Consider the following 24600-nt stretch of genomic DNA (forward strand, 5'->3'; position numbering starts at 1 on the left):
AACATTTCCTGCAGGTGTAAGGTGAAAAAATAGTTATTCTTTCTTAATAATATGTTGTTCTGTTTGCAGCACAGATTGTTTAAGCCTATTGCAGAGGTGCTTGTAGTCCGGAAGAGGTGATTTGAAAATAACAAATTTGCCAGGCTGTATGATTTTTATTTTACAGTGTTCTTTTATTTTTCTTTTTGGTAGTCAAACTAAGAAGAATCCCTTTAGCTCTTGTTCAGTTTCAATAAACAAGTCTCTTACACTGCTCTTGCCGGTTTGTGCTTAGACACCTATGTTTTGTGACTTGATTTGAACCAATCCTTTAAGTAGATTGCCTATCTAATTTGTTTTAGGTCAGGGAAAAATGACTTTCATTCACAATTATTATAGTACAGTACATTTTTCATTTTGAGATACTGTTATTTCTTGGTTTTAAGAAGCAATATAATTACAGTTTATAATAGGGTATGCTTCTATAGTTGTTTCTGGCTCCATTAAGACTAAGCAGTCTTTCTCTAATCAGCTTTTTATTGTTACATGTTTTCTGCTAAAGTAATCTCTTACTTTCTCATGCCAGAAATGAGATTGCTCTAGAAACACTGGTAGCAAAATTAGTAAATGAAAAGTAACACATATTTTGATACTGTCTAGTTTGATTTGCAAGTGAGCTTTCATCAGCTGTAGAATGATTCAGTGCTGTTTAGGAGCCTAACTGTTCAGTTCACAAGAGGTTGTAGAACGACTTTGAAGGGGGATCCAGATTTTGCTTCCCTTTTTTATTCCTTTTTTCTTTCTGGTCTTTGGATGCTCTGTTCCCTGACTGTCCCCAAGCACTAACATTGTATTTTCCTGTAGGTTTGGACCCTATGAGCTGCGTCCTTTTCAAAACAAGAATGAATGAAAGAGCTTGGCTACTGTCCTCCTTTGCTCTAGTCAAATAGCTGTAGCATGGTGCTGTGTTGCCAGGCATTTTCAGCTGTCTCTTTTGAAAGTCAGTGAGAAACCGCAGGTGCATGCAAGCCATGGGAAGGACAAAGTCCTCACCAGGTTCTGAAATGTTTATTATTTTTAATTTCTGGTCTTTAGTTATTAAGAAGATGACATAGATGTCGTGTGAACATGCATATGTTAAGACCAACTGCAAGAAGTTACATGTTGTAGTAAAACCTATGAAGTGTGTAGGAAGGAGTGGAAACATCAAAGGAAAAAATTACGATGGTGCTGCAAAGAATGCAGGAAAAACTGATACCAGTCTCTTTTGGGGCGAAAAAGACCAACCAAAAAAGTAGAATGAGCATACTGAATTGGAAAGTAAAAATGCTGAGAGATGGGAATTTTTAACAGTTCTACCTTGTAGTTGTTGTCTAATTAAACTGAAGCCAACGTAATGCACACATCCCTGGCATGAGCTTCCAAAGTCCAACTGTATGTGTATTTTTTTTTTTTTTGTATTTGAATGTGCCATGTTGGAGAAACTGGATGCATTGAAGTGTGTTCACTGAAAGCCTTGAGGAAGATTGTGAGGATTAGATTAAGAGAACAGGATAAACATTTTCAGATATTGAAACAGGGAGTCTGCAGTGTTTCCCGGAGGTGAGGAAGAGCCTGAGTTGTGCTACTGCAAATACCATGGTCTGTTTTGGGCTGACTTAAAGGCTGCGATCCCTAAAGCAGCATCTTCCCCCTTGCTAGCTGCAGTGCTTGGCTGACTGACTGCACCAGTGCTAGCTGTTTGCATTTCTACCCTGCAGAGCTGTCCTGCCTAGAGATCTCCGCTGTTCTTGCTCCTTTGCAAGACTCTGGCACAGAGGGTCTCTGTTGTCGTCACTTGCTGTCTCCTGGTACTGCTGTGCTTAGGGCTGCAGGCAGGATGTGAAAGTGAGAATGAAGGGGAGCCCAGGGGAGCCAGGGTTGGCTAGGTAGCAACTGTGTGTGTGTGGAGAGCAGCTTTCAGTGCAGGTATGGGATATTGAGGTCCTGTCTGGTGGGACAGATGTGTAGGATCTCTGTTGTGGGTCAGAGTAAGGGTGCTGTGGATGAGAAAGCAGGGAGCTCCTTGAACGCTTTGCAGAAGTGATGTTCGGACTGCCTGCCAGACATCCTTAGGGGAGGAGTTCGGACTACTGCAGAGGAGGGGACATCAATCTCAGAAAGCTTTCAAAGGACAGATTTAAAGTACACAAATATAGATAACATGGCTAAGAAACATCCCAGTCCAGTAAGGCACTTAAGGCATTCGTGAGTATCACACCTTCACTGTCCTGCTTTGCACAGCTCCTGTGCTTGAAGTTTCACTTCTTGAGTCAGTGCCAAAGAGGAGCAAAGGACTTAAGTAGCCCAAAGGGAAGAGATTGATTTAGCGATCTATAAAAAGCTATAATTAGGAATTACAGACCTTCTTCAAGATGGAGCATTTATGCTGAATATCAGGAATAAGTAAAATAGCTCCAGCTTGTCAGGACTTCATAAATAAATCTTTTGAGATCATTTAGCTGGAACACTCTCTTATTTTTCTGAAGAAATCCAGATGTTGATTTAGGAACAACTTTTATTTACGGATTTGATTTTGTTGAGATTTTTTTTTCCTCTTCTGATGGAGGTGCAATTCTGCAAGTGCAGAGATGCTGAGCGGTCTTCCTTCTGGGGTTTCCCCTGGCAGTGAGTGCAGTGAGCACCAGGAGGGCTGAACTGTAGGTGTGTATGCTTTGGAAAGTCAAAGACAGTAGCAGAACTGTACTAATGCTTGAATACATGCAATTACTAGCTTTCTTGCAGGGTGAAGAAGCAGACTGTGTCATATCAAATGGCTGCTGCAATAATGTCACACACGGACTCTTAGTGGTGCAGCCACAGGAAACTCAAGTTTGAGAACTGCTGCTGAAATTGAGTCTTTACGTTGACAGTGTGCTTGATCAATAATTACTAAACAGTCATGATTTATCTGAATTGTAATATCTCTGCGAAGGAGGCCTGGGATGGATTTAAGCAAATGATGTAATTATTTGATACATGATTTAATGCATACTGTTTAACTTGAGTTAAAGTTGGTTCTCATTTGGCAAGGCGCTATGAAACTCTTTTTGGTCCTTTGTCAGCAGAGCCAGGGAGTTGCTGATGCTTTCGTTTTTTCTTGGCCCTTGTTAGTTTACAGGATCAGGCTGATTACATGAAATGGATCTGTACTCAGTGTGGGTGGGTTGAACTGGTGAGTCCTAAGGCAGCTAATTCACAGCTTTCTCATACTTCCTTTATTGATCACCATTAATGTACTCGATGTATATTTTTAACTGTTATGGTTCCAAAGTGGCTGCATCTTCACTGTATTAATACCCCTCCACTTATTTCCTGTAATAAGGATTCAGAAACACATGAATTCCTGGAATTTTCTTTTTAAACAATATTGCTACTTGCAGATATGACCTATTTATATTATGAAAAGAGAAGGAAGTGAATATCTGCTTTTTCATGCATCTTGACATCAAGCGGCTGATAATCCTGTTTTCTTCTGGAGTCTGTGGGCTAGCTTTCCATGTGGCTTTCTTTGGGTTACTACATCTAGAACTTAGTAAGCAGCAGTTCTGCCCCCATAGCACCAGTCTTGGGAAACTGAAAAGGGTAACTTTTTCTGCTGATTGTTATGTTTGCTGCATAATGTTTGGGAATTTGTAAGTAAAGTTGTTGGATGTGGATGTGGCCCAGATATAAGACTAAATTTCCTTTTACTGTTTACTCTTGTGAGAAAACAGTTTTGAGGTATCTCATTATAATTAAATCAAATTTGTACCTGGGGAGAAACTAAAGGAAGCTATGTGGAAATAATGTGTAAGTTAATCTCTCCGGCTGTAATATTGCAATACAGTGATTCAAATTAATGCCAGCTGGTTTTTTGTTTGTTTTTAATAGAGGATCTCTTGCCTCTTGGCTGTTTAACAGGCCTTTAATGCCATGTGAACCAAACTGGTAAATACAGATGTTTTTACCTTTTCCTCTTTTTATGCAAGTTTAATAACAAAGTGTTTTAAGAAGAATATAACAGAATGGAAACTGATCCATGCAAATGTGGTAACTTCAGAGAAGGAGTAATCTTTATTTCTATATGATCCATAAACAGCTTCTTAATGTTTTCAGGAAATTGCTTTGTCTGAAAAGATCAAATGTTCCCGGGCCAGGTCCCAGCCTCATGTACGTAGCAACACAGAGTGAACTGCATGGAAGAGACTGTTAGTAGACCGAGTACTTCATATACAGAAGCAGAAAGAAGATATCAAAAGATAAATTGCTGGCATGCTGAGAAGTCAGGAAATTTGGGGCAGAGATTGTCTTGATTTGCTTCTCACTATATAGTTTTAGTACCTGAGAAATAATCAACAGCATAGTAACATTCAGTGTTAATTCTTTAGCCTTGATTCTTGTTAACCATAGGCTAGTTTTATACCAGAAAATTATTTCTGTCTGCATTGTCTTCCAAAAAGGTCTTTGCCCCACCAAAATTCTATGGTATTGCTAAGGGCTGGGAGCAACCTAATTTCACGTTGGGTGTTTTCCCACAAAAACTTTAAATCTGATGATGACTTCATTTCCCATGCAGGAGGGAGCATCTTGATGCCTGGATCCAGAGGTCTCTGGTGTTTGTCTGTGCCCGATACTCATGAGTGCTGCAGCTTGACAACAAGCGTGCTGAATGAGTGGCAGACTGGCAGGGCAAACCGTGCTACACACCCTACTATTCCTACTAGGCCGCTGAAACTGCTAAATTGTTGTTCAGCGTATTCCACAATTTAACACGTGAAGTACTTTGTGTCTTTTCATTCTCACAGTCAAGAGTCTTATTTTTTGAAGTAATGGGATTAAAGGCATAACCGTAAACCATTTATTTCATTACAGCTTTTTCATCATCATGAAGTTGCTTGGGGAAAGTGGATGAAAATGTCTGTTTCCCCCCATCCCTCCAGGCAGCACTAACACAGGCTGAATAGTTTCCCAGTAACTCAGGAGTGTAGGAGTTGAAACCAAGTTTTGTGCACTCATAAAAAGACTCAGAACAGCCTGGACAAGGAGTTGCTGGGGCTCAGGCACTGCAGAGTGTCTTGGAATGTGGTGCTTCTTCTTGCACAGACTTCACTGGAGGAATGTTGTTGCAACCTCTCATTCTCTGAACTAAAGTTCACCTCTGTGCAAGTATAGGATGTCCTGTTTTGAGAGCAGTAGTTGGAGCTGAGCTGTGCACAGGCCTCAGGTGAGCTACTGATCCCCTGCTGATAGTGGGGTCTAGTGCTCTTCAGTATCTCTTCATACAGCATGTGTGCATTCCTCTTGCTTACTGTCCTGAAAGTATTTGGATGGGTAAAGTCTCATTATTGAAATAGCAGTCTGAAACATCTGGAAATGTTGAAATAAAAATGCTAATTGAATATCTGTCTCTGGCTCAAGTAAAACATTTTACCACAAAATCTGAAAAATGCACCTAATGCAATACATTTTTAGTGGCAAACAGTTTGATGTGACTGTCATGCCCCATTCTGGGTTTTAGAAGTTCTTTTACAAGAGCAGAAATTATGTATTGGCTAAGTTATTCTCTGACAGGACAGGTGAGGACTACAGGAATCTGTTTTAATAGAGTTACGAACCCGAGTAATTAAAACTCCACTGGGAACATGCAACACACCAGTTCACAGAATTTTCTTCTGAAAGTCTAATTTGACACCTAAGAACTCTGTTAACATTTTCTATGCTAAACTGTTAATAAGTAAACCACTTTGACTAACAAACATGTTGAGCTTAGTGAAATTTTCATGCAATTTTAGTCATCCACAAAGCCAAAGAGAATTTTATGTAAGTGGTCTACTTGCCATTTGAACTTCTTCAGTTGCTGTGATGCTGCATCTGCCAGATTCGCAGCTCCTGTGATAACAAGGCATACACAGTGATGTTTTCTGTCTCCATCTCTGTTTAATTCTCACTTTACAGTAACTTTTGAACTCAAAGCTCATTTCAGACAAATTTAACAGGAATGACTGATCCCGGAAATGTTTGTTTCCTGTAACTGGCCTTAAAACAAGCATTGTGTTAGTCAAGAAGCACAGAAAGACAATAGTATGCTTGTCCTGAACCAAGAGCAGACAATCCACATGAAAGACTAAATTTTTGAATTTGTTAAGCATGGTAAAAGCTTCAGTAGGGTGGGAAAACAACTTTACTAAAGACTGCAAGCCTGAGAGACAGACCCGTTGAAAACCACACAATAGTAATTCTTGTGATTATGGAGGCACAAGGAAGAATCAAATAGTTCTGTATTCCTGAGATATGTAGAGAAGCTATTTCTGTAAGGCATACTTCCAGGCAGTTATTTCATCCTGTGAGCAATTAATGGTAAAAATGTCTGTTGCATAGGATCTAACACATAAATGTGATTCTGTGTTGAAAGCTTCTGAAACTGAATTGACATCACATTTGTTAATTTTCTCTTTATATACCTAGCACCACAGTAGCTGTGGTTAGCAGGAAAACGAACATCTACAGAGCAGAAGATTATAGTTGCCAAAGGATAAACTGGATTTGACTTCATTAGTGCACAAATGATAAGTTTGTGAGGAGTTATTATAGCATTAATCAACTTGATGGATTGGAAATATGACAGAACTGAAGCAGCATGTAATATTAGTGCCTATTATTCTACGAATTATGTCTTCACCTACATTCATAAGGCAAGAGTCATTGCTGTGCGTTAAAGATGCTGCACACTTTCTCCTCTTGTGGAGGCATGTGACATCCCGTCAGTGATTCCTGCTCCGCTTTTTTCCCAGCAGGGTTCTGTCTCTCTCAGCTGCCTGTTTTCACCTTACAACTAATTGAAGGTGGCTTGGAAGCTGATATTTGAACTTAGCCTGCACCTTATGAACCTGGACCACTCATGTAGCAGTGTGTATTTAAACTTGCTCCATCAGAAAAAAGTATTTCATATTCTAAACACCTCAGGTGAAAAAGAGTGAGTAGATATTGAAAGAAATGGGACAGATATTTAATTCCTTGATTCTAGATAATTACTCAGGCTTTGTGCACGGACCTCCTGGTATCTTTGGAATATGGTCTGCTGTGTGCAATTCTGAATGCGTGCTGCAGAGTGTTTTTTCTCGGATATAAGTAATAGTGCGTGAATCTTAGTGTGAAGTTGATTGTCTTAAAGTTCAGCCTGTAGAGTGCTAGCAAAAAAAATTATCTGCTCTGTCTGCAAAGAACTGAAGGCCTTGGTTCAGGGCTCGTGAGCATGTGTCCACCTCATCCAAACGCAGTCAAAATTGTGACCTCCCTCTGGAGACTGTCCGGCGCCAAGTGCAGGGGGTGTTATTCATTCATTTTTTCAGAACTGCTGAAATTTGGAATTTAAGGTGTACTAATAATGAAGGCTGAGATTTTAATGTTGCTGTTTGTTCTCATTTCATTTACTTGTCCAAAGACATATTAGCACACAACTGAATAAATGGATGCGAAGATTTTAAACTATGCTTGTCCTTTTGTTCCCTTAAGGTGGGTGTGTGTTTCTGTTTATACTAAGACTGTGGGATAAAGACGTCATATCATGACTAACAAAATTAGGGTCAGCAGATAGGGTTCCAGAAAATCTGTATGCAATCAGTAGAATGTGGAAGGAAAATTGAAGCTGATAAGGGCAAACAATTTACAAAAAATATTCTACTTGTGTTTTATTTTATAGCATGGATATAGCATGCTTTAGCAGCGGTATAGTTTTAGATTCTGTTTGCCCTGAAGCTGTTTTATATATATCTCTCTTCACGGCTGCATATAGCTTAGTGCCAAGACTGGAATTAGTGTTTGAATTTCTTGAAGTATACCTAGTATATTCCTATTGGAAAATGAAAATTTCACTTGGTTTTTGTGGGCCTGAAGTATTTCAGCCACATGCTTGTGTAAAAAAGGCCACTTCTAGTTTGGACCAGAATCCAAGAATTAGATATAAATCTGACATTTCACTCTGAAGAGGGTAAGGCAAAAATATTCTGTAGAAATGGGCGCATGCAATTTGAAGTTTTTGGCATAATTTTGGGCATGTAAAATGGATATTTTTGGTGTCTTTCTGGAGTATTTAAGATATCAATATATCTTCGTGACTTCGATACTTCGTAAGTCCAATGACTTAGATACTTGTGCAAGTCCAGAACTGACAAGTTGGCTAAAGTGTAGTAATAACTTCCCTAATTTCCTCTTTCCATTTGCTCTAGCAAGACTTCAGTGGACCTGAAGAAATGTATGTTAGATTAATTATTAATACTTTGAACAGTTAAGTCTGTAGTACTACAGACACACTACCTTAGTCTCTTCTTTTTTAAAGAAGTAAATGTACTTCAAGAATTTTTACTCCAGGGCAAAACTATGATGGAGGGGTGTAAAACCAATAACTGCTATAATAAAACATAAAACATTTTTTCATGACACTTAAATGTGATTAGTTGCTTTCTCATGCCCATACTAGCATAGCTTTGAAAGACCTCGTACCTTAATGTTAGAGGCAGTGACCTTTGTAAAACTGTGTACAGTTATAAACTTTACAGTTCTATGTTACTTCCATAAAAGTTCATGAGTATGCAAAAAGAATCATAGTTAGAAGATGGTGCATTTTTTTTCTTTGAGTTCTGAGGGCAAATACACAAAGAATGACCTTACTGAAGCCAGTAGTATATTTCTGTTTGAACCACATATAGTTGTCTGTAGACATTGTTGCTTTAACAAAAATAATTTATGTGATTAGAGTGTTAATTTTGTTTACAAATAGCTGGTTTGGGTATAATGCAAGGTTTGAATTGGCATTTAAAAACAGATTTTTAATCAGACTTAAACAAGCAATGTAATGGAGACAAAACAGTGTGATAACCTGTTATTCTGATATCTTAATACTACCATTAACAGTGAAACAGTACTGATTATTGGTTTTGCCTTCCCAGAAATTCAGGTGGTGTATGATTAAGTGCAGTGGCTCTCAATTGGAAGATGCGATTGTCTTTTCTTCCTTCCTTTTTCTTTTTCTTTTTTTCTTTTTTTTTTTTTTTCAAGACTGTTCAACTGTTTTGAAGACCTGATGATGCAGTTTTTTTCAAGCATATCGACATTCCCATTTTAGGGTTGACCAGTACATCATGTAAAGCAATAGGCGATCCCAGCCATCCTGTGGGTAGGTTTCTAATATGCCCGAGCACCTGGGTTTGTAGGTATTATGTAGGACCAGCAAGGATGCAACTTGAAAAGGTAGAAAGCTTTCCCACGTCCCCAAAGCATTCTTCACACTTGGTTTGGAGCTTTGTGTCTGTGTCCTCTGTGTCTTGCTTTGTTCTTTCCACAATTCTTTGTTTAATACCTTAATAAATAGTTGCTCGAGAGAGTGGCCAGAATTGTGATGGGAATGTGCACAAGGACGTCTCTATGGGGGAGGGAAAATAGTTGCTTTAGCTGCTTGAGAATTACAAGGCCATTCGATAATGTAGCTTGAATTCTGTCTTTTCTTGCAACATTACATTTTGGGACTTAGTTTCCTGCTCTGTGTTGTCCCTCTGTGAGGAGGAGAGAAGTACAAGGAGAAGAGAGTGACAATGGGACATATTTGGGGCAGGTTGAATCTCGCATCAGCATTTTGCAGTTTGAGTTCCTGCTCTAGGTAATGTTCGTTTTAGCATCTGCAAGCACATTGTTGTTTGGCTTGCTTAATTAATTCCTGTTCTTTCCACAGCCGCAGAGCCTTGGCCTGAAAATGCTGAGTTGTATCAGCAACTGAAGGGTGGGTACACTAGTTTTTGCAATTAATAATTATTTTTGGAAAACACATTAAATATGCACTAACATAATTAACTGCAAGGAAGTGCAGAAACTGTTAAACAAGTCCTTTGTGTTGTTTGTCTGGTCAGAGGTTTTAGCTACACTTGCATCTGCCAATATAAACCAGCTATTCATGGCCTATAAGGTCCTTGGTTTATTATTGACTCATTATATTGGCTGCTGTAGGCAGTGTAAAATGATGTGGTTGCAGGCACAGTTGGCAGATTTACTGCACCAATAGCTGAGACAGCAGATTTTTGAAGTCTTGTGGTAAAGTGGGCTCTCAGTAAAAAGGAACTGTTAAAATGTATAGGCTAGGATGGTTCAGGCTCCCTTTAGCAGCTCTTCATATATCATCAGATCACATTATGGCCCCCATTTGGGGCTCAGCAGCCTGCTACAGTTGTCAGAAGACTGCAAAGTAATGAAGACTAATAGGTAGCAGCCCTAGTCTTCTAAGCATGGAATTTTTATTGCAGTGAACTTGTCATCTTTCTTTTGTGTGACAGACCTAGACACAGTGTGCAATATTAACTGCAAGCTGCTTTTATAGGTTTCTGAATGCTTTTACTTTTTAGCCAGAGGAGTTATGAAGAAGCGGTTTTATTTAACTTTGATTAGAAGAAGAGTAATTGGCATAAAACTCAAGCATTTGGGTTTTAGTTCTGAGCATTTTTTATTGTACATTGTTGGTAGTGTATGATAAATGCAGTTGTATTTGCAGGAGAAATATTCCTGGTATTGTTTTTTAAAATATTTTTTTAATATTCGTAGCACAGGTTTTCTAGTCCAGCTGCATAATAATTATATATGTACTTCTTGTTTTATGCGTAAGAAATGCAACCCAGAATGGCTTACAGTTACAGGTCAGTAGCTAAATGGGCACTATTTTTTGTAATTGTGTTTTTTGTTTTTATTTTTTCTTTCAACAGAGGAACAAATTTTGCTTTCTGATAATGCATCTTCCCTTGCTGTTCAGGTAAAATGTCATATTTTCTAAACTAAAGATGTTAATTCCATTTTATTTTTTTGAATGATAATCTAGCTAAAGTAACTGTATTTAGCTGAATGAATCATTTAAGTATTATTTTTGTCAAAATCATTGACTTATTTCCTCCATCTGATGTGCTTTGCATTGTCATTGAAGTGCCAGAGCCTAAAGGACATGAGGATTTTGAGAGTCCTATGTGAAGTGCTGCTGCTTGTACTCGTATTTATATTGGTCTATATTTGTACAGTATCTACCTGTCTGTTTCCTCTGGGAACTGTGCATGGTTCCCATCTTTTGTCACTTGGTGTGCTAGTTCATCTTGTAACATCTTGCATGATGCTTGCTCGTTATTGAATTCTCAAAGCTCATACTATCCCAAACTCGAGCCGTATTTGCTTCATGCTGCGGGCATCAGATCTCTGCATGTCTTTGATAGGTTTTATCAATTTCATCAGGTATACAGAATTGAGATCCAATGTGGTTTTTAGAAACAGTCCATGTAATTGACAAAGTCGCATCTCTAATTGACTTAAAAGCACCTCTGTGGCTATGAAGTCTGCGTAAATTCCATTAACCTGTTAGGTTCACTAACCCCAAATCTCGAGGGGACGTTTTCCCCATTAGCAGAGAAGGCCTGATTGTCAGTGCTGGTGAGCAGGATGTCTATAAGGTTCCTGTTCTTCAAAGCAACTTTGCTGCTGCTTTGTGTAGCAGGGAATTGCACTGTTCCCCTGCTTCTTGCTTTTTGTGTGTGGTCTCGCTCAGAGCAGCTGGAGTGAGCAGTCTTTGAGGGCTTTCCAAAAAGGTCACATCCCATTTAGCCAAAGTGGGACACTTGGAGACTGTAACTGACATTAATGGTGAATTAGGATCATTTGATCATGGTAACTACTTCCAGGATCTCGAACTTTTTTTGTTCCAGTAGGGCAATCTAGGGAATACCTCCAAGAGTAAATTCTCTCACAGCAAGAAAGTACCTTTATCCTTTGCTGGAAAGATGAGTCATCTTTGATACACCAAATAAATTGGGCAGTGTTTATTTGTTTGGTCAGTGTGTTTTATATTGTGCCTCACAGTAATGCAAATAAGTGTTTTTGTCGCTCACTTCATCTCAGTGTTCCTTTTTACTCCAGCAACTGTATTTTTTGTGGTTCTCATGAATTTTCTTACCAACTAACAGTATGTCTAGGTGTGGCTTGCGTTTAAAACACAAAGAAAAGAAGCAACAATATAACCCTAAAATTTCCTTTTCTAATGCATCATTTTGCTTTACTGTTTTGAGTCCATTCTTATCCTACACATGTCATTTAGATGATAAATTAACTATAATATATTAAAAATGCTTGTTTTTCTTCAATATTCTCTAGCTGGACAGCTGATAGTAGCCATGACTATAAATATGGCCCTGGTGGATATCTGATCTTAAACTTTATAGAACAATTTCGTATTGAGAATCATATCTATTTTGAAGAATCTGCGTAACATGGTTGTGACTGTGAAAGAATAGCTATCCTTGGTGTCTTTGATCCATTTTTAAATACTGTTAGGCTCTGTAGTTATGTATTATGAGCTTAGTGATCAGAAAGCTTTAAATATACCTATGTGTTTTGTTTCTATATTTTAGAATTTACTTTTTATTCTGATGAGAGCCTGTTTATCTTTTTACTGGAGATATATATATATATAATTTTAAATTATTATTATTATTTTTATTTTTTTTGGTAGGGGGGAGGTTCTTTTCCTGAGAAAGAAGTAGGAATGGGGGTTAGGAGCAGAAATAGGAGCTGGTGCCTGGGAGTTATTTCCCACTATTGCAGTTATTTTTCCCCCCATTACTGATTTGGGGGCGCATGAGTATCACCAGAGCATATACATAACTTGTTCATGGCTTGTTGAACTTTCGTGTGATGAAAATGCATCAGAATTTTGAGTCCCTCTGATAGAAGGAGCATGGGGTGTCAGCTGACATGAAATCTTTAAGGAACATAGTTCACAACGAGACTCTAAATGTGCTGCAACTGGTCTTTCAGACCTTTCTCAAAATCTTACAGCACCTCTTTGTAGTGCTGCTCTGGGAGAGACCTCAGAGCATATATGATAGAAAATAAATAATATTTACATATAAATACATGTAAAATAAAATACATATAAAAATTAAAATCCAATGCCATAGTAAGTAGTCAGAGTAGAATTTGATTGTTCTAAAATGAATGACCCTGCAATACGGATGGCATTTAATGAAGCTCTTGTCAACAGAGCAGATCAAGCAGACAGCAGAGCAAGTTACTCTCAGTGTAGGTGTAACAGACTGTTGCAGGCATTTTGTTTGAATTAATGAGTAGTGAGGGCTGCAGACTGAACATTGGAAGTTGGTTGAGTCTTACTGTTTTAATGATGATTGAACTTATGACTTTCATTGTGCAATGAAATCTGGATTCCTGACTTCAGCTACATGTCAGATAAGAGAGGGGAGGACAGAGTCTTCTGGGAATTGCTAAGTAACTGTGGTGGAAGTGCCGTCAGTAGTTAAAACCCACCAAAACCAATGAAAAAAGTAATCCCTCTCACCTTGCAGAACCTCTCTGCTGATTCTGCCAGGGTTTTGCTGTTGTTTTTTAATGCCTCTTTTGCCCATTGTTGTTCTTGGAAACAGACTAAATTAACAATGAATTTGTCTTTTACTGGGTTCAGATTCTTTGTATGTGCTGAAAATGCAACATAACTTCAAATGAGCTAGTGTGTTATCTCTGGTACATCTTGATGGTTGCACATGTTTGCTAACTTGATGTAGTGTACTATACAGTCCTGATGAAATTGAAGCCCATTTGATCTTAGGCCGCAAAATCTTGATATTGAATGAAGTTTTATTTTCACTGCAAAGCAATTAAAATCAAGGGAAAATACTAATCAGTAATGATTATCTAACTACAAGAAAGAGAATATTGTACACAGAATGAAGGCTGTGTTCTTCTTGTGTTCAGCCCTGTTCCCATTAAAGGTAATGAAAACATGTACACCTCCTGGGTAGCAGGGCTTATGGTTAAAAACATTCTCCATTTATTTATTGTACAGCTTCCATTATACACCATTCCTGCTTATCAGTCTTATTATAATAATAAAAAAAGCCGCCAAAATCCAGAAGCAAACACACAACTACATTTCAATAACAAAACAACTCCACAGCTTCATGGAGGGAAGAATGGAGGTTTGAATGGATTAAAACTGAAGTCCCGCAGGAGAGCGTGTTTTGGTGTGAGGCAGGGAGCCTGTCCAGGGCTGGTGCTGGGCACAGGTGAAGCCCTTGTGTTGGGTGCCTGGGTAGAAGTCTCAGGGCTGAGCAGGAGGGAGGGGGTTAATGCAGCTGCGCCATGCCTGGCCCCAAAGGGCAGCACAGCATCTCTGCGCTCTGCTCCAACTTGTCAGGAGGAGGAATGTGGATGTCGAGGCTGCCTCTGTTATTACAGGTTCTTCTGAAATAGTTATGCAGGTAGTCTCAGAGTCTTGCTTAAAAGGCTGTCTAAAACGTTCAGGATTGTGGAAATTCTCATCTGTCCTGAGGTTATAGAGCCTGCAGCTCATTATGTTAAGATATGTATTAATTGCTTGTGAAATTGATGTCCTTGTAAATGGTCTTAATATGTTCCAGGAAAGCGCATTTAGAATTGTCTGTTCTCAGTCCTGAATGACAGAAGGATGTTTGGGCAATTTAAAATTGTGTTACACAGACCAACTGCTTATTTACTTCAACAAGTAATCAAATAAACGTGTAAATCGCGCATGATTAATTGCCCTTGACAGATTTGTGACTTTGTGTGTGTATGAATTGTGGTTTGGTTTTTCTCTAGACAAAACATTAGCAGAAATTTGAACTTGTTGCTGAGGCTTGAACAAAGGCTTGGTACTGAAATGAAAATCTGACAATCTTTTTTAAAGAGAATAAAAGGTGGAATTCTTCATGATGAGAAATGCAGTATCAACATAATCAATCTAGCAGCATTGCTTTGTAGCTGAAAACATGCTTAAATCCCAAGCCATACAGGTACTGTTTGTGAGTGAAACATCTTTCATATAGTTCTAAGATGAAATTACCCCTGAATGAATAGCATCTTCATTTATCTTCAAAACCTCTGTGCTACCAGTGAATCTACTCTTTCCGCATTCTACAACAAGAATTACATTATACCATTAGAGCAGTGGTGTGCTGCAGTGTAAAATAGATTGTTTTGGAGGATGAACGTGGCTTTGCTATAAATTACATTCACAGGTACACAGGAATTTGTTATTTTGTTTAAAATAGTTGCAAATATAATTAAGCTCTTAATTTATGTTAAACTACAAATGTGGCCATTACCATAACTGGATTGGGAATTTAATCTGTCACTCAAAGAATGATACTGAACAGTTTTCATTTATAACCTTAGACACACTATTTCAGTTACAGGGTCTGCAGCTGTTTGATATGAAAACTGAATTATTCTGTAGATTTGTTCATGGTTTTTAATTTTAAAATGTGTTCCTACAATAAAGTAGAGAATAACTCTTTTGTTTGTCATCACATATTGTCCTTTGTAGGATCATGAAATAATGTAAAAATGAAAACAGAGAATGCCTTTCACTCTTTCTTCACAACAGTATTGTGTGAGTGCTTTTAGAAGTGCTGCTGAAAAAGAGATGGCTTGGAATGCCTCGTTCTTTATTAAAAACTAATAATGAATATATCTTCTTCAAATGAAGCCTGGACTGTGCCATCTGAAAACAGCGTTCCTCCTGTGGGGATGTAAGTTGTGAACTGTTTGAGTCTTGGCATAAGTAATTTCATTCTTGCCTCTGATCTCAAACTGCAATCTGGATATGATTTACATAAAGTTGTAACTCATTTTTAATGAGTATATGTATTTGGTCATATATATTATTCTGAGAGGGAACTGGAGAGGAGGAGGAGAACATTGTGATGGAGCTCTGACAGGGTGATTCGCTGCCCGGTATGTGTTATGTTTCCCACCGATGGTGTCTGAACAGCCTTTCCTTAGCTGGGGAGGGCAAAGAGGAAGGGGGCGAAAGACTAAAAATGGCCCCTAAAACAATTAACAACAGGAATAAATACAAAACGCCCCCCTCCCTTCTCTTATTCCTTCCCATTGTATTTTATGCACAGTCATTTTCCGTCCTTGTCATCATAGGAAGACACATTCCATCACTTTCTTGCGTTGCTTTGAGGGCGGCAGCAGCAGCAGTGGAGATGAGAATGTCAGTGGTGTGAGAAGAGGAGGAAGAGGAGGGTGGGGTGAGTTGCCCCGAGGCTGGCTCTGGTTTCTGGGCTCTGGGCTTTTGAGCTGTGCTACAGCAGCACAAAGGTGATTGCTCTGATTATTTTTTTAGATGATTGGAATCCAATGTACTGCCTACATTTTGAATTGGAAATTTGCCAGGCTATAAGATAACAAAACAAGCCTTAAGTTGATTGTGTCCTTTAAGCAATGCTGCTGTTGTAAATGTACTCTGTAATTCTGGCAGGAGGTGTCACCTGCCATGATTGAAATGAATGATGGGCATAAGATTGTTGATTAATTTTGTGACAAGTATCACCTCAAAGCTTCCTATCAGTCCTTTTCATATAGCTGCTGATACTTCATTCTCTTGCAGCAAAAATATGAACTGCCTTGTTCTGTGCTGACGGACAACAGAGTGACTCAGGGTGCTCTCCAAGAGGAGAAGGCAGTGAAATGCAAACCATAGTCCTGTGTGTAGGGCAGGAAAGGTACTGAGAGGCTTCTCTGTGCTTTTTCTTAATTCGCAACTCCCACACTCTTTCTTCCCTAGTCTATAACAGTAACTATTGGGAGGGCAGGGAAGGACAGACATTATTCATCTGGTGGCACCTTTTTGATCCCTCTTCTCTCTTTCTCCTCATGGACTTGCAGCAGCTCTCCACTTCCCTGTCTCCCATCTAAAACAAGGTGCACAGAGGCAGCAGCAACTTTGTAGACTTTCAGTCTCGAAGAAGAGAAGTAGCATTGCTAAAATACGTTGTTTGCATTCCTCCCTTCCCAGCTGCCAGAAGAGTAGGTGATGCTACAGGTAAAGAGGCTGGAAGAGTGTGAGAGGGGAGACTGTTAGTCTGCAGGGAAGAAAGGCAGAAAGCAGGCATGGGAGAGAAGCTGACAGACCCTATTAAGGCGAATCTTTAGTACCTTTATTTGTTTCTCACATTAACCTCATGCAAAGAAAGGACACACTTTGTTCCAGAATTAACTTTGAGAAAAGTTTTTGTAGCAGACATTATAATGAATGTGTTACTAAAACTGGACAGTTTTCCAGGCATCTGCTTCAGTCCTTGACCATTGCCGATACTGCACAAGAAATTGGGCCCCTGTTTTTAAAATTACAGAAATGCAAATAATCGGTGGAACATATGGATAAAGGAGGCACTCCTGCTGATGCCATGGGAATAAACTCAGTTCTTCCCAATCTGAAATTTCATTGTTTCATGCTGCATTAACTAGTATGAGCCATGAAATTACTCGTTCCTTTTAAAAGCCTGAGCATTTTTGTTTGATGTCCTTCAGTTGTAGTGAATTCTGTATATTTATGCTTGAATGAAGTTTCCTTTATTTGTGTAAAGTTTGTTCGGCAGTCATCTCTGGATGGGGAAATAAGAATGTTGATCCCTTCTCTTTATTAATTGATCCAAATAGTTACCTCTTTCATTAGGTATTAAGCATAAAAATAAAAGTCTATCCTTTCCAGCAGGAATTCAGTTCTTCTTTCCTTGCTTAGAGTTTGTTTGGAAGAGTTGTTTTCAAAGTATCCAGAAACATTTTCAGTGAAGATCTTTACAGTTACTGTGGACTGGAAAACGTTAGATGAAGTAACATGTACCAGTTTTATTACAGACATGAAAACTGATTTCCTTGGCCCCCCCTCCATTCTGAAGAACTGCAATTGCTGTGCTATTATTGCATGAGAATCCTTGGTGCTGGAGGAGATTGCGGCCTGCAGTAGTCACCTTGTTTGGTCTGTGCTAGTACAGGTGGGGTTTTTTGTGGTTGTTGCTGGGTTTTTTTTTTATTTTTTTCCCCCCAGTGGAGAAAAGAGCAAGAAATTTAATACTTTTCTTGGGAATTACAAGCATCTTTGCAAGGTATGACAGGCTGTCCTCAGTTCAGTGTGTTCTTTCTAGTTCACTTGCTTACCAATTTTAGGTTAATTTTCACAAGGGCTTAAATTCAGTTGGCTCCTTTCAGTCCCTTTTTAAGGTGATCAGCTGAATTTATGAGGTTAACAATCTCTGATGTACTAGAATGAGCCCAGGCCCTTGGTCCTTCAGATTGCTCAGCTTTTGATGCCGTGTCTTTGAAGGGGTGTTGATACCTTCATAAATCTCAGCAGAACTGCACTGGGTTGGTTTCAGCCTTCCATCTCTCTCCCTTCACTCCAAAACTGCTCAGTGTAGCTGAGTTTACTCCCATTTGTTGATGGTTTCTCTCACAAGAAAAGCCAGGGTTTACTTGCCTGCTGAAATTATGTGTATGAGGTACGCAAAGGGAAATGAGGTGCCCTGAGCTGGAATAATCAGTGTCCCACTGCATCTTTTATCAGAGTTGGAAGCCATGGCGGTCTGATACCATCTGCACACCAAATGTGCTGGTTCTTGACAGTCTACATGAGTGGTCAAAAAGGGAACAAATCCTCCCTTGATCACTGGGCCAAAGTGTTAAATGAGATCAAGACTTGCAAAAATTGCTGCTTTGTACTATATTCTTTCTGTAGGGTTTCTTTGATCTGTGCCAATTTCAACTATTTTGGTAATAGTTCATTGCACTTACTACCTAACATCAGTTATTGTCTAAAATATTATTTATCTAGTTGGATGCATCAGAAAAAAAAAATGAGGTTTTGACAGAGTGGATGTTTATAACAATACATTGGACATGATCCTTGGCTTTCTCTTTTTCTAAAAGACACCATAATTTCCATAAATATGAAATGCATTCACTAGTGCTCATAAAGTCAAAACCACCTGTGTTGTTAATGCTAATAATTTCCAAAGCCTGTCAGTTACATCAGTGAAAGAATGTAAGTGCTCTCATGGCAGTGCAAATTTTAAGGCTTATTTCTTAGGCTGAGCCTTCATAGTTTGGGATAATACTGTCTCTTCTTATCAGTTGACATGTATTTTTTAGTCAATTTGAAGGCTCTCCAGTGGACCATTAGTTTAAGCGGAATCAAGAAATGAATACTGGCCTACTTCTCCAGGTGGTTATTAGTTCAGCAGTGTATATCCAATAAGGATTAAACTTCTCTTGTATTGTGGGACTTTCCTTCATTTTCCTGCAGAACAATGTTTAAGGAGCACTTAAAATTGAATAGGTCATGCTTCGTATACAAATTACAGCTCAACATAATTGGTCTTTTAATTCCCTGGACTTTTAAAAGATGCAATAGCAGTTACTTTTTTTTTTTTTTTTTTTTTGAATTAGGTTTATTGTATGGCATTAAATAATTTTGTCTTCAACTCTTTCACTGTTCTGTTTTTTCTTGTTTGTGTTTCATTACTATTTCACCACTCATATTAAAGCTGATCCTAAATACAGACAAAGACTGAAGTGGAACAGCTGTTGGCACGTGGGTGCTGAAGGGGCTTGCTGGCCCAGGCCTTGCAGGGCTGCTGGAGAGGCAGCTGCGCTGGTCAGTGTTTCTGAACCTCGCAGGAGGACGCCTGGGGCGAATGTAGAACTGGATGCATTTGTCTAGTTTTAATCTTGAGTCACTTTTCAGTTTCTCAAGCTCAGTCCTGGTAAGCTATGAAACATTCCATCAGAACTGAAGATGACCATGCCAAGGAAGTTTTCTCAGGTTTTTGGTTTGGCGTTTACTTTAGGGTCTTTATTATGCAGAGTAGTGAGCACATTATTTAGTTAATATTTGTTCCCACATTAGAGCTCACTTCTAGTTCAACCTCCTCTCTCCTTTTTTATTTACAAAGTCCAAAAGGGGCACATGGAGCCCACATGTCTGCATTTCTGAGGTGCCGAAATGGCAACGTACTCTCAATCCCCTTTGCATGAGGCCAGAGGCTGAAGTAGAATTTCCCTGCCAAATGTAATAAAGGTCAATATTCCCTGGTCTGTGGATGTTTATGGAGGAGAAGGAGAGAGAGAGAAAGGTCAGATTCAGATTTTTGATGGAAACTTGGCTGGACACTGAAAATATTTATAGTTTAGTCTCTATGCTGAGGACTGTTTTTCAGAGTGACAAACTGTGTGTTTGGTGGTAACCTTGTACTATGTAAGAGCCAATATACAATACAATGTGCAATAGGCAATAATTTGCTGAAGCAACTCAGGTAACCTAAGTGTTCTGTGCTAGTGTCTCATTTTTGACACGCTGACATGAAAAAGTAAAAATAGTTTTCCTGTTAACCTCCTTTTGCTTAGATGTGTCTCTGCGCTTACAAGCTTTCTAGTCACTCATGTGTTGTTCTAACTCCAGTGCAGTTCAGACTTTTTCTTCTTCTGCACTTGTAGTGAGACTAGTGCATGGCAGTTACAAAATGCAGAATTGCAGAGTTAATTTAGTGCCTTACTGCAAAAGATGCTCATTTGGTAGCCTAGACCAAATGAAGTTTCACATATTTTTGAGATGAAATTAAGCTGCTAAGGATTAAGTAGTATGGTAGAAGTTCACTCCTCACACACAAAAATGAAATTCTTTGGAGCTGCTGTTTGATGCCATCAGTTCCACTGTTGAGATGCTGTTGTGAGCTGCTGGTAGAGCTTTCAGGAGAATGAAGTCTGTGTACCTGTAGGGTTAGAGTGTATGTTTTTGGTGGGCTAGATCATGTCCAGCAATGCCATAGGAGTATTTAATCTAAACCAAAGTCTTTGCATTCTTGTCTCTTAATTATTTCCAAAGACATTGTGTATGGTGCCATAGTTTGGGCAGAAGACATGATGCACATAACAGTAGCTAACAGTCTGGACATTGTTAGGTCCTGCAGAGCCAGCAGGCAAAGGAAGAGATCCTGGACCAAGACAACAGACTGATGCCTGAAATTCCTGTTTAAGAATTAGTCTTTCGGGTATTCTTACTGTTTACATGGAGTTTGGGATGCTCAGATAGCAAGAGCCTCAATTTTTGTTGGACTCTGATGGGTGCACAGACTTAGAAATCGGGTGGTCTCAAATGTGGCCAGTGCCTTGTATGTTCTTTGGGTGATAGTTGCACCCTTAAGCAGTAACAGAGGTTCTGGTTGGGATGAAGCACCCTAGAGACCAGCTTACTGCTAAACAGTGCAGTATTATGTTGGCCATGACTAGTACCCTCTCTTCACACATCTGTCTATCTCTGTCTGCATGTGTATGTATAGTAACAGGCTCCCAAGCAGTGCTTGATGTCAGAATTAGGCTGAGGAAATCAGAAGATGTGGAAAGCCAGGTTTCTGGTGGATTTTACAGAGCCTCCACCGTTCTGAAGTGGGCTCATGTCAGCTGTAATCCATGTCTTGTGTAGCAGCTTGTGACCATAGTTCCTTGCTTTAAACTGGGATTTGGATTTGAGTTAGGTCATTTAAAACTGCAAGAGCCAAATGTTGTAATGGATTGTGCAGTTCTTGGATTTGGTTGGAAAAGGACCAAAGCTTTTGGCATTTTTCCCTGTATTCGGTTAGAGTTTGGGAATAAAGGACTTGAAGCATGCAGAGGAGAGGAGCTGTTTGGGTTCTTTTTGTTTGCTTGATGGATACTACAGAAGCCACAAAATTAGGAACAGGACTTATGCCAATGTTAGTTCATGCCTTGTGGTGTCATTTAATGCAGAGGTGAGCAATCTCAAGGTTAAGGTTGAGGTTACTATGATGTCCGTGATTAAAGTCTGAGAATCTAAAGCTGAGAGTGCAGTTTACTGCCAGATGCTGCAATCTGAAGAGCAAGGAGGAGATTCATGTAGAAAGTGCTGTGTTACAGCAGTGTTTTTCTTCATGGTGGTGGCTGCCTTGGTGTAGGCTTTTTTCACCTCAAGCCACTGTGAATAAATAGGTATAATTTTGGAATCTGTAATTGTGACCTGTCTAATTGCAAAGACAAAATGAATGATAGGGCTTAGCTGAGTTGTGAGAGACTCTAGAGATTAGGAGGTTCTGTATTTAGCATGTTCTGTTCAAATTGCAAATAATTTTCTTGATATATTGTTATTTCAACAGAAACACACTAAGGATTTTGTAGTGATGGCAGGTGCTGACAAAGATCAGTATCCTACTGAGAATACTTTGAATCTAAGGTTACAGATAGAAAGAAACAGTAAATTGGTCACTTACACTCTCCATGATTCACATAAACTAAAGATAATAAATAAGTCCTCCCAAAGCAGACTTGTGGTCTGACAGTATCATAGAGCAAAACTTCTGGCAGCTACTGTAAATATAATGTGGGAAGGTGCTATGTGTGTTTGCCACACTACACAACATGAACTTGGTTGGCCAGCTCTAGCCAGAAGTAGTAAGTACCATGATTTTCAGGAGGAGCAAAATGTCACTTAATTTTGTACAGCCACAGCACTAATTCTGTCTATCAGATACTGCTTCTCTGCTCGTCTTGGAAAAAACAGTAAGAATAGGTGAAACTTCATTAGAAGAATTCCAGTCAATGACTGGATCATAAACAGTTGTCTAAGGAAGTTTAAAAAATCCCCTTGTTTTTCTCTTACCTACCCTTCTTTCTTCCTAAAAGCAGCATTCAAGGAGCTATACTTCGTCAGTGTGTGCTAGGAGCTGGATGAAACATTGCCAAATGTATTGAGAAGAACGTGCTTGTTTGTCACTGGTGTATTAATGCTTTTAAATGCTACTCTTTGTTTGCAGGCCTTTTTGCAAATGTGCAATCTGCCAATCCGGGTGGTTTGCAGGGCAAATGCCGAGTACATGTCACCATCTGGTAAGTGTGGCCTTCATTTAGATTACTACGTTATACCTCCATTTTGATACCATGGCAACTGTGCCTTGTCTTGCTGATAACAGTCGGTCAGTGCTACCCGGTGTGGGTTGTCTCCCCCACTCCTCTCCAGTGCACTTTCTCCTCTGCAAACAATTAAAACAGTCAGATGCAAAGTAACATTGGTACACAGTGTAACTGTGCCAGCAACTGCAGTACTTGTCTGTGGCATTCAGACAGTTCACATGCCTGATGGAAAACTTCTCTTCAATGCCTGAGAGTTGTGTCCTGAAGCAGAAAGATGTATGTGGCTTTATTCTGCATCCAGGGGGTATTCCAGTGAATGCTGTTATATTTTCCCATTGCTGGGGTGAGACCACACTGGAGAAAGATTACCTTTTGTTGCCTGGTCTGAAAGATGATTGCCAGGATGTTGATACAGGAGAAGACTGAAGGATGCCTTGTCACTGTTAAGGGTGACGGGCGATTTAAGATCTTCCTCTGATCCATGAGACTGTCAGGAAAGAAATCCAAACCCACCAACAATAAATTATTAATTTGAAGGGCACAGACCCTACCTTTTGCTTGAGGTGACTGGTTATCTAAAATCTTTCAGAGCCCAGCTCCAGAAGGTTGCCTAAAAAACAGAGAGAATTGCTGAATGTAGGGTGCAAAGCTCTGGCAATCTTCGCACTCTGTCCCAGATTTTTGTGATGAGAGGAAGTACTTACTAACTGATGACCTGCCTCTGGTGGGTGACTGCCACGTGGAAGTGCCTGTCCGTACATGTCTGCCAGCTGTATGGCTTCTGCTGCTGCCACTGGTATTTTGGTTAAAGCAGTGGAATTAAGCTGTTTTTAAAATAAAAGTTGCCTGGCAGCAGTGAAAAAACCAGCAAAATATGCAGGTATCTAAATTATTTCTTAGTAAATGAAGGTAGCTTTGAAATGCTGAATCCATGCGTGGAGGAACATCTTGCATATGCAGGAGCAGGACTGGTGACAGTTGCACACTCTCGCTTCTCTGCTGCTCGCACCCCGTGCCCACACTTCTTGTCATCTGATGTTGTAATGTGGGTCTGAATGCTTCCTTCTTCCGCTGTAAACAAGGAGCATGAGGGAAAATGATCCTGCTTCAATTTTAAATGTAGGTAGAAATAGATGTATTCTTTTTGCCCTTGCCCCATTTCCTTTCTTTATGTTTGTTCTTTAAAGATAACTCAAACAAGGTTTTTATTTGTTCCCCTCTCCCTCCCCACCACCCTCTGTCTCACAGCAGCAAAGATCTGCATCTCTTTGTTTAGTGCAAAGGTTATTTGTCTCCTAGTCATTGTAATGACAAAAACCATTCTGAGGGATTCAAAAATACAATACCACAGGATTGTATTGGTGTGTGAAGTACAGTTGGACTGAAACCGCTGAATTCTGCAGCACACCAAGGTCTGCCTTTCCTTCCGCAACATGCAGCATGTGGATGCAGACGAACCCTTTGTTGGTGTGATGCACCTCATTTATTACTCTTAGGCTGATGGAGACAGTGAGGAGTGAATCTCATGGTACAAACCATGACTGAATCTTCAGCTAGCCTGAACTGTGTGTGGGTTTTTTGTTTTGGTGGAAAGAGTGAATGTGTTGCCAATAACGTATTTGGAGTCAGGCAGGTACTGATCTTGCTCTGTGAGCTGTCTGTCAAGAGCAGAGTTTTCCCACAGGAAGAGGCAGAAAGGTAAGAGTGTGCTGTGCCCCACTGCACTGGGCAGGCTCGTTTACTGCCTTGGGGCATGAGGATGTTCTCAGTAATACAAAACATCCAGCGTTTATCTCCATTTTATCGACAACTTCAATCATGTAAGTAATCCTTAAAGATTTAGTT

General features: G+C 39.5%; 1 protein-coding gene across 3 annotated transcripts in view; it reads left to right on the forward strand.

Moving 5' to 3' along the window:
• MTX2 (metaxin 2) overlaps positions 1–24600 on the forward strand; it is a 35223-nt gene that overhangs the window by 4195 nt on the left and 6428 nt on the right. For 2 of the 3 annotated variants that reach the window (XM_065069841.1, XM_005514203.4), the window contains exons 2-4: positions 9725–9772; positions 10743–10789; positions 22659–22731. In XM_065069841.1, the coding sequence (XP_064925913.1) occupies positions 9725–9772; positions 10743–10789; positions 22659–22731 (168 nt within the window). The remainder of the gene's footprint in view (positions 1–9724; positions 9773–10742; positions 10790–22658; positions 22732–24600) is intronic. The other variant, XM_065069842.1, reaches the window with a different exon arrangement.

This window comes from Columba livia, chromosome 7, assembly GCF_036013475.1.
Source record: "Columba livia isolate bColLiv1 breed racing homer chromosome 7, bColLiv1.pat.W.v2, whole genome shotgun sequence".
In the NCBI taxonomy this organism is placed as follows: domain Eukaryota; kingdom Metazoa; phylum Chordata; class Aves; order Columbiformes; family Columbidae; genus Columba; species Columba livia.